This window comes from Danio aesculapii, chromosome 2 (genome assembly GCF_903798145.1).
Source record: "Danio aesculapii chromosome 2, fDanAes4.1, whole genome shotgun sequence".
Lineage (NCBI taxonomy): Eukaryota > Metazoa > Chordata > Actinopteri > Cypriniformes > Danionidae > Danio > Danio aesculapii.
In genome coordinates, this window is record NC_079436.1 from 24,824,443 (window position 1) to 24,840,646 (window position 16,204).

General features: G+C 36.6%; 1 protein-coding gene across 2 annotated transcripts; it reads right to left on the reverse strand.

Moving 5' to 3' along the window:
* Positions 1–521: 521 nt before the first annotated feature.
* On the reverse strand, positions 522–5,641 carry slc35g2a (solute carrier family 35 member G2a). 2 transcript variants are annotated; one of them, XM_056466615.1, is made up of 2 exons: positions 5,556–5,641; positions 522–2,450 (listed from the first exon to the last, which is right to left on the reverse strand). In XM_056466615.1, the coding sequence occupies exon 2, from the start codon at positions 2,418–2,420 to the stop codon at positions 1,173–1,175; it is 1,248 nt and encodes a 415-aa protein (XP_056322590.1). In that variant the 5' UTR covers positions 2,421–2,450; positions 5,556–5,641; the 3' UTR covers positions 522–1,172. The 2 variants fall into 2 exon arrangements, with proteins under 2 accessions (XP_056322590.1, XP_056322581.1); XM_056466606.1 differs by having other exon boundaries at positions 5,405–5,635.
* Between the last annotated feature and the right edge of the window lie 10,563 nt (positions 5,642–16,204).

Here is a 16,204-nt window from a genome sequence, read left to right on the forward strand (position 1 = left end):
TAATGAACCCATACAACTATTACTATTACTACTTCTTGAAGTAAATGTTTAATAATTTTATCATTTCTGATTCTGAAAATATTAAAATATAAATTATAGGTTTATTCCAGATTTAATGTAATTATTTCGTCCTTTTCTACCCCCTAGTGGACACTGAGGAGATTTCGTATAGAACTTTACAAAAAAAAAAAAAAACAGTTGTGCTTGAAGCCACTTTTTACAGCTTTACGCTAAATGAAATGCACAGTTTTAAATGAATACAGGATTTTATTAATACATGCTGCTATTAAAGAGAAAGCACATTTTATAATCTCTGTATTTTTAAGACACAAAAGGGACATTCTCAGATTTTAGACAAGTTAATTCAGTCCTGTTTCAAAAAAGTTGTAATTGACATGATTATTTTGTGAAAAAACTATGTTTTGCATGCCTCAAAGATTGGCTTTTCTGTCGACTGAAAACTAATCTTTTAACCAGTTACATCTCTGTGATGCTACGCACTGTCAAATAATTGAAAAATATTAACCTTTGATTTTAACCTCAAATATGACAAATATAACACTTTGCATAAACATCTTACTTCTGAATAGAAGTATTTTTTTATTTCCAAATAAAATTATGGAGAGTATTACTCCATGATACCATAAGCTATTCAATATTCCTTATTAAAATGGAAATCATGAGATCATATACCAACAGAAAAGCTCTGGCAGACAACAGTGTGAATCGCTGTTGCCAAAACAGATTTGATTCACTCAGTCAAACGAGGCCGTTGCCAAATACTGTTAATTCACTCCTGAGGGTCACATAACCACTAAACACCAACAGGGGGCGCTCTTGACCACGTGAGTTTGGAAAATGTGTATATTCATAAAAATCATCTCATATTCTCATTGCAGAGACATTTATTTGGATGTACATCACTAAACATAACCTAGCCAAAACAAGATAATTCATAATAGGCGATGAGAATCAATATCCTCTTTGTGATTTCACATAATACAGCAGTCAATGACAACGTCACAATGGCACTTCAGTAATAGACACAAACTTTACATAGATCTTTTTTCTCAGACATTCACAGTAACCTCAATCACAAGTGGGTAGCGTCAATTCAAAGCCAGAAAATAAATCATCAAACAAATAAATAAACAACTTTGATTCATAAGGAATCACTTTATCGGTGAATCAAGGATCTCTTCATACTCTTGTCTTTTGCTCTTGCCCACCCAATAAAGCTTTACGGCTGTCAGAACGACAACACTAATGATGATGATGAGGCCCCCAATGATGTCATAGACCGAAGGGACCATGTGGAGCACAATGAGCTGCAGAAGCATGGCCACAACAATCTCCATATGCTGAACGGTGCTCACCAGAGCCGGATGAAACTTGTTGAGGGCATAATAAACGCCCAGGAACGCCACAGTGGAGCAGACGCAGATGCCGATCAGATACCCCCAAGTCTCCCCATCCAGAGGAATGATGGGCTCCTGGAGGACGAACATAGTGGACACCCCCCACACTGTCCCGGTCCAGCCGAAGGTGAAAAGAGCCGTCCACATGCTCACCCTTTCTTTAATGGCGCGGTAGATGATCATGGACATGGCCGCCATTAAGCCTGCCATCACTGTCATGGTGTAGCCGAAAGCTTCCTTCCAGAAACTCAGAGATATGTGTTCGCCTACGATGTTGGGAATCATGACCAAGCAGAGGCCGAAGACGCTACTGACCACCGTCACCACGTCTGTCATTCCTAGTCGTTCATCGATGAGTAAAAACGCCAGGATGGCACTGAAGACCGTTGTGGTCGCCCTCCACATGATGGTGCCGTTGCTTGGCGGGACGATGGCGAAGGATGTATACGCACACGTGATGGAAATAACATTGCACACGCCGTAGAAGAAAAGACGCAGTCTGTAGCCTTGGGGCCCAAAGGGCGGCTCCTGATAGTAAATCACCACCCCAATGGACAACACCTGGATGACGGAGCGGATGAAGAGGAGCTCCAGTGAGGGCACTCGAGAGCGGTCAGCAGCCAGCCGTGTGATTAAAGCCACACACCCATGTGCCAGAGCTGCCCCAAACAGTGCGGCCCATGTCATTCGTGAAGCGAACACTGAGGCCTCCCCGAAGCTCTGCAGCTGACCTCCGACCCCTTTGTCTTTTTGGTCACCAGGTGGTTTGGACCGACTGTCAAGAGCACTGAAAAAAGTCCTTCCTGACTTGCTGTCGGTGAGGTGTTTTTTATCTGAGGTCCCCTCAATGAAGGAGCCGAAGTCTTCGAAAGATGGAGCGTCATCGTAGCCCTCGTCTCCAGGCTGAGGAAAATGAGTGGCGTATTTGACCGTCACTGTGTTCGGATGGATTTTGACTCTTTTCTTAGGTCCAAGCAGATGCTTTGATGGTGAATCATCCATTTTCTTACAATACCAGTTGTTGTTTCGCTACTGAAAAAGAGAGAGGGAAAAAATAAAGAATTGTGCAAATTAACGGATAATCAAAAGGTAAAATACTTTCTCAAACACTTCAGATTTAGTTTTAGGGGTTTGCCCCAGTTAGTTTGTAATAGGTTTATATGTGACCGAAAAAAATCATTCATTCATCTTCCTTCAGCTTAGTCCCTTATTTATCAGAGGTTGCCACGGCAGAATGAACCGACAACTATCCCGGCATATGTTTTATGCAGCAGAAGCCCTTCCATTCGCAACCCATTGCTTGGAAACACCCATGCACTCTTGCATTCACACACACTCATACCCCTCGGCCAATTTAGTTTATTCAATTCACCTATACCGCATGTCTTTGGATTGTGGGGGAAAACGGAGCACCCAGAGGTAACCTATGCCAACATGGAGAGAACATGCAAACTCCACACAGAAATGCCAACTGGTCCAGCCAGGACTCAAACCAGCCACCTTCTTGCTGTGAGGCGACAGTGCTAACCACTGAGCCATAGTGGTGCCTGACACTTTCATTTTTTCTAAATACACATTTCCATTATTTTTATTCTCTCAGAAAAAGGAGCTGTCAATGGAGTAGTACTTTTTCAAAAGGTACACATTGTACTATAAGGGCATTGATAATGTAAAGTTACAAACAAAGGTGCATATTAGTACCTAAACATTACAATAGTATACATTTTATTTACCTTTAAGGCAACCTTTAAGTACAAACATGTACTTTTTAAAAAGGTACTGCCCCAGTGACAGCTGTCACATCTTTATTTCTGAGATACTCTAATGATTACTTCTAAGATTTGATTCAAACAGGTTGTTTGTGCAAGCAGCTCATTATGGCCATTGCTTTACATTTTCAAAGTTAAGTGCTGTCATATAAATCTCTTATTTTCAACAAACTTTTGGTGAGACTTTAGAATATAATTTAAGCTGCGGTCACACGGGGCTTTTCCTCCCATAGACTTCCATTCATACGCACGCCAATGCGTCAGACCGGAAACGCAGGGTCATGCGTCAAGTTTCGCATGTCGCTGCGGTGCAAAGTTCAAGCTTGGTGAACTCTGACCTGCGAAATCGCATCACTTGACTGCGTGAGACCAAGTGAGGATTAAAACACGACCTCTCTGGACAGAAATTTTAAATATTGAGCAATCGTTGGCTTTTTTAAATGTCTAATTATCTTGTTTAGTCCCGCCCCTTTTAGCAGCGCCGTACAACAGAATTTCGCACACACAAAGCCCAGTGTGACCGTAGCTTTAGTCTACTTAAAACACATTTGACCAGTGTGAGTATGAGATTGTTATACTATTAAAAAACAATGCTCAACCAATCAAGCAATACAAATCCAGACTTTTAGAGAAGTTTTAAATATAAACTAATTTTGAGAGGAGCACATGATTATGATTAAACACGGCTGGTCCCGTATTAACTAATGCATGATTCACCAATCAGATGATTCCTAACTCACTATATATAACCAGAGTTTCTGATTTCGGTTTTCTTCGCCTTGAAGAAACCCTCCTTCCACTCCTACTCCTCCACCTTTACCTCTATAGAGTGGCTTCACAGTAAGAATGTCACTGGTTCAAATCCTTAACAGGCCAACTGTTGTTTCTGTAGTTTACATGTTGTTCCCATGCTTGTGTGGGTTTCCCCTGGGTTCTCTGGTTTCCTTCCACAGTCCAAAAACATGTATCATAAGTGAATTGATCAATCCAAATTAACACTATAGTCAAACTCTTAACCAGTGGTATTTCTCGACTTTACATAGCAATTTATGATCTGTCATCAACTGTAAATAGGGGGGGGGGGATATGATGAAAAAAAAAATCTTTGACGGCAGGTCAATGGAGACATTGTTTGCAGACAATAAAGGCAATATGGATATCGTTGATCTGTCACGAAACTGGAATTTCTAACTTAATTCAGCAGTTCAGAGTCTCTTTTTTCTTTTAGGATAAAATTCAAATAACACTGATCTTTAAAAGTTGCAGAAGTTCTCAAAAAGCATGAAAGGAATATTTAACAAAAAGAGTAAGTGCATTTTAAGACAACATGTACAGTACAACTATTTTATTCCATTCGCAGCTCTTCTCACAGAGACTTTCTAAAGCAAAGTTAGGAATATGTCTCAAGTATTTTTGGATCTCGATCAATGATCATTTCTTACACTGATTTTGTCCCATAGCTTGAAACCTAATGAAAACTCTTTCTTTAAATAACTTTAAATAATTTTGTCATACTCAAAAAAATAGTCCACATGTTTGATTTTGCCTTCCAGCTGTTTTTTGACAATTGACCAATGTCCATTGTACCATATTTAATAACGGTATTGTTTTATATTTAACCTCCTTTCTTTCATAAATGACAGGCTGCACTAAGTTGTTGTTGTTGTTGTTTTATAATTGTTTATTACCCTTTTGCTTTCCTCAGTACACCGTTTTATGTTTCATAATTGCTTTAAGCAGATTTTTACACGTTTTTTTTTCTCCTGAGCAAAAACTAAAGCATTGTTTTTAGGCCTAGTTAAAGTATATATTAAACGACCTGTATTTTTCCCACAGTTAATCTACCGTTAAACTCTGACTACTGGACCCAATCCCCTAAAAGCTATTTTGGGGACACGTTCAATAATGACGCTTGCTTCGATGATGTCACATGACGTAAAAGCAGCGGGTGAAGCTGTCGTCTGTGAGTGACATTTAGCAGACAGGAACCGATTTTACGATACGGACTTTATGAATGGAGCAGAAGGCGCGCGCGGTGTCTACTATCCAGCGTTGGTTGTGCGCAAGCACCTCCTCTTAGTCATACATGCCAATTCCCCTTTAACATCTAATATAGCCAACATTTGAAATGAAGCAACGAACCCACCAATAAACAGAGTATGATATTTCTATTCAAACCCCTCTGCGCAACGAGAAAGAAAAACGACGAAATCTCACCTGTCCACTCAGATGCCTCACACCAATCAAGGTCCTCGAATAAACGTGTTAAATCCAGCAATCATTGCTGTGTTTTTGAGGTAATAGTCCTCCCATGTCTTTTAGTATGAAAATATGGCTTATGATTGTCTAAATGAATAACAGTAGGCACCTTCGTCTCCAGTGAGCTCGCAGTAGTGTCTTTTCTCGCAGGATGCTCTTCTTCAGAGATCTCCGTCGAGCTGCACGCATGCACTGTGAGGATGAGGAGCGTTTGCTCCAAGCGTGCGTCATCATTCAGGAGGAGCGTGTCATTGACGCAGTACAACTTCACCTAACTAGATCTGAACCACTCCGTCACTCTTGAATGAATGAAATTAATTCTCGAACAGAAATTAATAAGTAGATATAAAAGAAACATTTGTCATATCAGAGCTGAGTAAAAGCGTGGCTTGTAAAAGGTAAAAATGTGAGCACTGTTGGGGTAACGCATAACAGGTAATGCGAGTTACAGTTGAAGTGAAAATTATTATCCCCACTGAATTATTAGCCCTACCACCCCCCCCCCATCCGCCCTGTTAATCCCCCCCCCCCCCCCCCCAAAAAAAAAAAAATTCAGCACATTTCTAAACACAATAGTTTTATTCTAATAACTCTTAACTCTTTTAACTCATTTCTAATAACTCATTTATTTTATCTTTACTATGATGACAGTAAATAATATTTTACTAGATGTATATAGAAGACACTTCTATAGAGCTTAAAGTTACATTTAAAGGCTTAACTAGGTTAATTAGGTTAACTAGGCAGATCAGGGTAATTAGGCAAGTTATTGTATATCAATGTTTTATTCTGTAGACTATCGAAAAAAATATATAGCTTAAAGGGGATAATAATTTTGACCTTAAAATGTTAAAAAAAAAATAAAGACTGCTTTTATTCTAGCCTAAATAAAACAATTAAGACTTTCTCCGGAGGAAAAAAAATATTATCAGACATACTGTGAAAATTTCCTTGCTCTGTTTGAACATCATTTGGGAAATATTTGAAAAAGAAAAAACAATCAAAGAGGGCTAATAATTCTGACTTCAACTTTATGTTATCTGATTACTTAACCAAAATTACACATTACTGTTTACAAAAAAAAAAAATCTGAGTAACTTTTTTTCAAAAAAGTTCTCTTTTACTTAGTAACAAATACCCCTATATGTGGTATATATGTGAGTAGGCTCTTCTTGTCTTACTGCACCAGACATTTTGTTAGAAATATTCATATGCTTTACATGTTTGTTTCAGTAACTACTATTTTCATTTAACACTTTATTTTTGCATCTCATGTTTAAAAATACTAACAGCAGCTACGCTAATAATTAAAAAAAAAATTCTGTTAACACCTGGGCATACTCATCCCGAGGCCTCTAGAGATTGTGCAGTGCCATTGATGCGATCCAGGATCAGTGAAGAAATGATGCCAAAGTATCCATAATCCTGGACCAGGCCATATCCCAAGCTGATGCTGTGGTGGTCATGGAGAGGCGGAGAGCTTGAGACTGATTCCTGAAAGACCACAGTGACAGACGAGTCTTCACATTGATCCCATGGGCCAGCCTGATCACCCACCAGTGACCAACTCACACCTGCAACTTCTCCACGATGGATATCCAGTGGTCTCCAGGCTCAGGCACCTAGATTGCAGCTCTGCACAAGTAGTTTGGCCAGAAGAGAAATGGTCATGCCCAACTGAGCCTGGTTTCTTTCCTTCACTTTCATCAATTGAAGTTTTGTTTCTCGCTGCTGTCGCCACTGGCTTGCCTATTTAAGGACTTGTAGAGCTGAGCATCAATGGATTTGCTCTTCAGTGTTTGGACTCTCAGCAGTGAAAATTAAATCACATTGAACTGAACTAAACTGAACTTCAACTCTGAAAACTGAACTGACACAGTTTCAATTTACTAAAACTTCTATGTTAAGCTGCTTTGACACAATCTACATTGTAAAAGTGCTACAGAAAAAAATATGAATTGAACTGAATTGAAATATTCCACTTCACAAAGGATGTTTAAACTGTCCAGCTTTTTATTTAAAAATGTAAAAAAATAAATACAACAGTTATGTTTATTAGGTTAATATGACTTGCTAAAGACAGGGACAGAAAGGACCACTTCAAAAAGTATTTTTACATCAATCCAATAGTGACAAAAATTGGCCAAACTATTAAATGATCTAGTGACCTTTACATTAAAACTCTCAGAAACAACTAAAAAAAGAGTCTCTATTGGAAGGTGGTGTGATCAGGAAAAACTCACTTTTGTTAATGCTGAGATTAAACCCAGAGAATTTGCCAAACCCTTTTAATAATGAGACAGTTTTAGCTATTGAGGTGATTGGGCTTGATACATATAGCAAAGCATCATTTTGAGAGAAATAAAGAGTAATTCATTCTGTATGTGTTCTGAAAACCTTGAATATTAATTGCTGAAGAGTTTTTCTCTCTCCATACATTCGGTTGTTTATGTAATCCAGTAAAGCATGACAGTTAAACAGATGGGAATTTACATTTCCTTCAGGTTTATTCACTTCACATTCACATTTCAGTTTTAATGTAAAAGACTGTACTGTTTACAAAAATACATTTTTTAAATATTATTACAAATAAGCAGCTATGCCAGCCCAGATTAAAGCATACTTTCCTTAAAAACTAACTAAGTACCACATTTAGTTACTTTTTCAAATATGTATTGATTGTAATATATTACTTTTAAAGTAACTCTCGCTGAAACTGAATGTGTTTAAGTTTATACATGCACTGGCTGTACATTCAAAATTTCACCAGGCAACATGTTCTAGTCTTAATCTCTACATTTTTATAAACTTGTGTGAACTAAAGCATATGTTTATTGTTTTTAGCAGAAAGAGGTTTCACTGGTTTGCTCTTCTTTTTCTGCTGTAGATAAACCTCTTAAAGGTTCAATGTGTTTGGTTCAGAGATGCTCTTGTGCAGACCTTGTTTGTAGTGAGGGATTTTTTTTGTAGTTATTGTTTGGTTTCCTTCTTGTCCTTCTTTGACCTTTGGCATCAACTTGTCCTTTTCACCCACAGAACTGCCACCCATTAGATCTTTTCTTTTTTTCTGACCATACAGTACAACAAGATACAGTTCTGAGAATGTAAATTACTCCAATATTTTGATTAATATTGTAATGACTGGTATAGCGCTAGCTGCATTTGTCCATATTTAGGCTGACAAAATTTAGAAACAGACTAGTTTTTTTTTTATTTCTATGAAATATATATAACTATTAAATAATTAAGAGACACTTTTTATTATACACAACATAAAGATTAAAATTAGGCTTTCTAAAAATGCAATATATATATATATATATATATATATATATATAAATTGTATATAATTTTACCATCTGTAATTTTATTTTGAAAAATGCTCTAAATGCCAATTAGTTTTTTTTAATTCAGTAGAAAACTCATAAGTGGTTTACAGAATAAAACAAAAATGACATTTTACTAAAATAACTATGAATTAATCCAGGGAAAGTGAAACATTTTAAAAATGGTTTTCTTCCTTTTTCATAGTGACAGCCTCAGTCCCCATTTCCTTTAATTATACAGAATTAAAATGAAGTAATGGTGTCTTTCACATCATATAATTCATCTTTTTCTTTTGTGTTACCTTCATGAATAAACCACTTTGGATCAACATGAAGGTGACAGTCTTTAAGTCCACAAAGTACATTTGTTGTTTCTTTTATTAAAAACCACACTGCCCTTTTCATCCTTATAAAACATGCTTCGAATGTGACCATAAACCAAGAACTGCCTCATTCATAATTCATGATACGATCTGATTCCTGTGACTTGTGTTACAATAATGAGGTGAGATCTCAGCATGTTTTGACCTCCCATCAGCTGGAGGATTATGAGACACGACTGCAACCTGATGTTTTAAAATAAAAGGTTTACAACCAGATTTTATCTTCCAATAACAATATTAACCAGCAATCCTTTTTTTGTGTGTTTAATAGAAGTCTAATGGATGTCTAATAGACGTCTACGGCTTGGCTAAAACAATGCTAAATTTGGCTTATCTCATCTGTGAAAAATAGACTAAAATAAGAATAGCCCAACTAGACTAGTCATCAATTAGACAGTAGAGATTGACCACACATGTGAAGTCTGTCCAATCTTGTGATGTTTATGTATTTCTGTGATGATGACAATAGACTCGCAAGCTGGAGGAAACATAGCTCTTTATTCTTCACTTGCACACCTGTGCTTCCTTACATGTGCCACCTGCATGTGAAGTCAACTCATGTGACTTCACAGGTCACATCAAAATGCATATGTTTCAAATCTGTGTATTTGATGACTAGTTTTGAGCTATTGGAGTTCCACTGACAGCCCAAATTTAGCTTTGTTTTAGCCAAGACATTTATAGACCTCTATTAGACATTGATTAAACACTAAATTGTTTGGAGGGTAGGATCTCCTGCCAGCTCAATTTTTACTCTCTTTTGTACTATAAAACTTGTGAATAAATTTACAAAATGCTTTTAATAAAAGTTGTTTGCCATGTCTTGAGTGAGTTTGCATTGCTGCCTTGTTTTTATTAGACACACACAGCTTTTAATATTTATAAGTGTGTGAGAAAATAGCAAGGCCCTGTTTCCATAGAAACTACACCAGTAGTTCAGCAGAACATGCAGTTCAACCCAGAGGACCAGCCATTTATCTTAAAGTCTTTATTTTTCATGATTTAAAGAGGCTGCATGTGAAGCTCCCTGAATAAACAATACACAGGCAATGTTCTACATGCTGTCAACACTACATAGTCATCAAGACTAATACCAACCCTGCTTGTGTTGTCACGACTGGCTAATGAGGTTTTCTTGAGTCAGGCAGGAAACTACATCACACTCACTTCTCATTAGTGTTCAGCTCTCATTGATTTCACAGAATCAGGTGAATCAGGATAATGCTGCCTTATAGTTTCTACTTTTACCATTAAGATGAGACAATGCAGTTCAAAATGCTGTTTTCCTCATGCAGCTGTCGAGATTTTAAACTTTTCACAAAGTGCTTTTAGTCTGATTGGAAACAGGAATATTCAATTTAACTCAATTCATGTTTATTTCTGTAGCACTTTTACAATGTAGATTGTGTCAAAGCAGCTTAAAATAGAAATTCTAGTAAATTGAAACAGTGTCAGTCCAGTTTTCAGAGTTGAAGTTCAGTTTAGTTCAGTTCAGTTTGATAAAAAAATCACTGCTGAAAGTCCAAACACTGAAGAGCAAATCCATTGATGCACAGCTCCTCAAGTCTCAAACCAAGCAAGCCAGGGGCAACAGTGGCAAAGAACAAACTTCACCAATAGACGAAAGTGAAGGAAAAAACCTCGAGAGAAACCAGGCTTAGTTGGGCACGACCATTTCTCCTCTGGCCAAACGTCTTGTGCAGAGCTGCAGTCTAGGCGCTGGAGGCTGGAGAATGCTGGAGGTCCATTGTGGAGAAGCTGCAGGTGTGTGTAGGTCACCGGTGGGTGATCAGGCTGGCCCACTTAAAATGACTTTAAGTGTTTTCTTTATCAAAATGTATTAAGTTGTGTCAGTACACAACACTGTACAGTACATACTTTTCAAATGCAGTTTTAGGCTGTTTTTTACTTTTCAAAGGCTGTTTTAGGCTGTTTTTATACTTTTCAAAGGCTGATCTAGGCTGTTTTATACCTAAAAAAGGCTGTTTTCGGCTGTTTTAAACGTATCAAAGGCTGATTTGAACATTATTGTACACACACCAAACTTTGCCATTTTTTGTTTCTGAGAGATTTGTTCGTAATCAGTAAAAATTAGTACTGGGCAAAAATTAATATTGATTAATCAGATCCAAAATAAAAGTTTGTTTTGACATGATATGTGTGTGTGTACTGTGTACATTTGTTATTTATATATATATATATATATTAATACACACATGCATTTTCGAGAAAATGTTTATTTATAATTAGATATACAATAAATATGTATCTGATTTAAATTATATATAAGTTTAAATATCTTTCTAACAATTTTCCTAATGTAGTTTTCTACATGGGGAAGCGTCACCATTTTTCTCAGAAAACATATTTCTAAAGATGCTGTTGACTTATAAATAAATCTAATTAGTTTACAAATGAAATTATGTGTAATAAAATGAAATGACTCAGGGAAAAAGTTTTGAACACATGAAGAAAGGGAGGTGTAGAAAGACAGTGAAAGCCCAGACAGCAGCTGAAATCTCCAGTAGTTATTCAGCAACCCTCTGCCCTTCGTCATTTTAAATTAACATTAGCTGCTTCAGTCTAAGATGATGAAGTTGAAACCAAACAAGCAATGCAAGACAATGATTCAAAACACAGCCAAGGAAACTCTCAGATGCTTTCAGAGAAAGAAAATCAAGCTGTGGAATGGTCCAGCCAATCTGAAAAAAAATCACACCTGAGCAATGCATGATGCATGATTCTCCATATGAAAGGCGTCTTTAAGCTGTCATCACTAAAAAAGTCTTTTATATAAAGTATTAAATACATTTCAATAGTTCAGTACTTTCTTTTTGAGTCATTTCATTGTTACACATAACTCATGTTCCAGATAAAAAAAAAAATTGTATGTTTGTTTTGTTTGGGTTTTTACCAAAATCTGGTTCAATTCCAAATCAACAACTTCTTTATAAATATTATTCTCAGGAAAAAAATGATGTGTTCAGTACTTATTTCCCTAACTGTATGTGTTTGTATCACATATTCATAAAAAAAATATAAAATACACACACATATGTTATGTCAAAACAAATATGGATGCAATTAATTGCAATCAATCTCTGCCCGGTTCTATATGTAATATAATATAAATGTTTGCAATTGTTAAAGTAATTAATTAACTAGCTAAGTACAGTATGGTTTGTTTACTTTTTTGTCATTTTCACCTATACAGTAATATATTTCACCTGCCTTAATATGATATAGATGCATAAATTTAGGATGTCTGAACTCTGTGCTATTCAGTGACCATTTTACAGTCATTGTGACAGCTCAGTGAGCGCATAATCCTCAGACACCCTTGAGCTCTGTTCTCAGTGCTGCTATGAAGAATGATAGATGAAATTCATTCCACAGACACAAGAACAAAGCCGAGGCATCAGTGCAATTTTTCTGCAGCACAGGGAAGGTGCTTTAATGTCCTTTGAAGATGAATTAACTGGTTGGTATCTTAACTTACATAACTTATACCTACATTTTGTCAACTTAGAATTATAAGGTTCTATCTGACATTTTTGTCAAAATTGAGTTATTGACATATTCTTATTAAATGACAACTTATTTACATTATGGGATTTTTTTTTACATTTTAAGACTTTTTATTTAAAAACAAATGTTACACACATGATGTTTGCTATATGGAATGCAAAAACTTTGAAGCTCAATATCTCAAAATCATTCAGAACGCTGATAGAACCTTATAACTCCAAGGTGACAATTTAGCTTTTCGTTATTTGCACTTTAGGTTTTACTTATGAAAAATTGGTATTAGCTTCACTGGTGACCGTTAACATAAATGCAGCCAATAATCACAAATAATTTAAGATCAAGATTTTTCCAATGAATTTTATATCAGTTTACTAGTAAATAATATTTGTGGGAAAATATTTGAGAGCATCTGACATTTCATTCATTTTTTTTAAGTAAAAAAAATATTTTGTGCAGTTTATTTAGAGATTTTTTTTAAATGCTCATCCACCGTTTCTTAAGGTCCTGTCTGACCCTCTCACAAAATAAATAATTAACTCACTTGTTACAATCTTAGTTCCAGAGTATTTCTCTATAGGCCAGATGGTTAAACCAGATCTGGAATAACCAGTTGAGCTTCACTCTCATTTATTGGTGTATCAAGATCTCATGGTGCCTCTAGGCCCCTATTTTTTTTGTAAATTACCCAGACAGCGCCGGATGCATTTCTAAACTGGCAAATATGCATTACAGTCACATCGGTTTCATGCCTTTAATACAGATCCAGACCACATTCAGGTTACTGAGCTGGAAATACAGTGTAAAAACAGATCCAAAAATCATCTGACCCAGTTAGTTCAGAAGTACTGTGCCAGATCTGCACAAAGGACTCTGGCCGGTGTCAGTCTGAACAATGGGCCAATACTGGCACAGAAACATTTTTACTTATCCACACCAACACTAGGCCAGCTCTGATGTGGATTCCAAAGTGTGGGCCAAATGTGCTTCAGACAGTCATAGCATATATACCAAATTCAAAACAACATGTTTTGGCTCAAATTTGACAATGCACTGAACCGGATCCAGAACACACCAGAACACACTTGTGCCAAATGAACATAAATAATTCTGCATCTGGCCCAGAGTAATTCAATTAAATAATCATCGTCTATATAAACACTATTTAACCTTTGAGTTTATGTATTTTTCCTTGGGCCAAACAAATATTTTGAATAATATTAAAATACATTTTTTCACCTTCAACCAAGTCAGAACTCAAATTTGAGGATAATTTATAAATTTTGCTGTAACAAATTACAGCAAAGCTTTACAACTTTGTACTAAAGCAAAATATATATTCAGTGTCTCCATTCATTTATTTTCTTTTCGGCTTAGTCCCTTTATTATTCTGGGGTCGCCACAGCGGAATGAACCACCAACTTATCCAGCATATGTTTTACGCAGCAGATGCTCTTCCAGCTGCAACCCATCACTGGGAAACATTCATACACACATACCCTACGGACAATTATCCTTCCCAATTCACCTATACTGCATGTCTTTGGACTTGTGGGGGAAACTGGAGCACCCGGAGGAAACCTACGTGAACACAGGGAGAACAAGCAAACTCCACACAGAAACTCCAACTGACCGAGCCGAGGTACGAACCAGCGACCTTCTTGCTGTGAGGCGAACGTGCTACACACTGCGCCACCATGCAGCCTCAGTGTCTCTATGTTAAATATAGTTTTTTTGCTTTGAGTGAATGTAATTTTCTTTTCTTTACCACAATAAATATATTTGATTTAGATTAAATAAAATTTTATAGTTTGAACCAAGTTAAATTATACTTTGATTATTACTTTTTTCAGTGTTGGTGCCCCGGAGCACTTGCCCTTTTACCCATATTGATTATTTGCCTATGCTAACACCATGTAAAGAGGAGCGCTCTGTAAACAATAGCCCCTCTTTCTTCACATGAGCTGCTACTAATGAATAGATTCCATCTTGCATTGTTTGAAAAGCATTATGCACAGGAAAATATTGATAGCCTAAAACTAATGGAAAATGATGCTGAAAAATCAATACAGAATAGCAGTTTTTTCTTTTATCCATCGCTATTCAGACCTTTAAACACTTTTAAACACTGTTACAAAAATCATTCTTTCTGTTGTTTAATATCATACAGTAAGCTATTATAATAAGTGAAAATAACCTAAATATCAAACACTGATTTATATATTTAACAAACAAATGAAATTAAATGCTTACAAAACATATGGTTTAAACAGAACAACTTCTGCATTCTTTCGGGTTATTCCTTTCCAATACAAAAAATGTTTTTATAATGTACATCATGCTAACATTGGCGTGCTAACAAAGAAGATGAAGGAAGGTACATTCATCATGCACAAAAGGAGCAGGTGTTTTTATAAATCTAGAGGCTGCAGGCAGGATGCAGCTGTCTTGTTGAATGTAGATACTGAAACACAGCTAGGATTCTTGTGAATAGGCTTTGCAAATGGAATCATTGATATTTTCATGTACCTTTTCAATAAAAAGCGAGATTACTCTTGAATGTAATTTGTCATTTTAAGTTCCTGTTTTTTTTTCAGATGTTCCATTTAAGATTTTAGTAGGTCAAGTTCAAATTAAATAAGATTCACAATCATAAAATAAAAATAAATGGATAAGTATGATTTACAAACAGTTGCTCCCATCTCCACGAATGCTGCTGATCTGTATTGTAGCAGAACCAGCTTTCTGTTTTAGTCTGCTTATATCCTACATATTTTCTTATCCGCCTCAGACCTTACTTATCTTGTCAGTCACATTTTTTTTACCCCATTTTTACATAAACTTAGAAAAACAATTGCAACTCAATGTAACAGTCCTTGCCTTGTGTTCACCAGGCTAATGCCATCCCTACAGTGAAGCATGGTGGTGGCAGCATCATGCTGTGGGAATGTTTTTCAGCAGCAGGAACTGGAAGACTAGCCAGGATAGAGGGAAAGATGAATGCAGCAATGTACAGAGACATCCTGAATGAAAACCTGCTTCAGAGTGCTCTTGACCTCAGACTGGGTTAAGGTCCTGGGTTGTCTTCCAGCAGGACAATGACCGACAGCACACTGCCAAAATATCAATGGAGTGGCTTCACAACAACTAGGGTAATGGCCTTGAGTGGCCTAGCCAGAGCCCAGACATAAATCCTATTGAACATCTCTGGAGAGATCTGAAAATGGCTGTACACTGTCGCTTCCCATCCAACCTGATAGAGCTTGAGAGGTACTGCAAAGAGGAATGGGCAAAAATTGCCAAAGACAGGTGTGCCGAGCTTGTGGCATCATATTCAAAAAGACTTGAGACTGTAATTGCTGCCAAGGGTGCATCAACAAAGTACTGAGCAACGACTGTGAATACTTATGTAAATCAGATTTTTCTTTTTAATAAATTTGTATCAATTTCAAAAAATATTTTTCACATTGTCATTATGGGGTACTGTGTGTAGAATTTTGAGGAAATCCATTTTGGAATAAGGC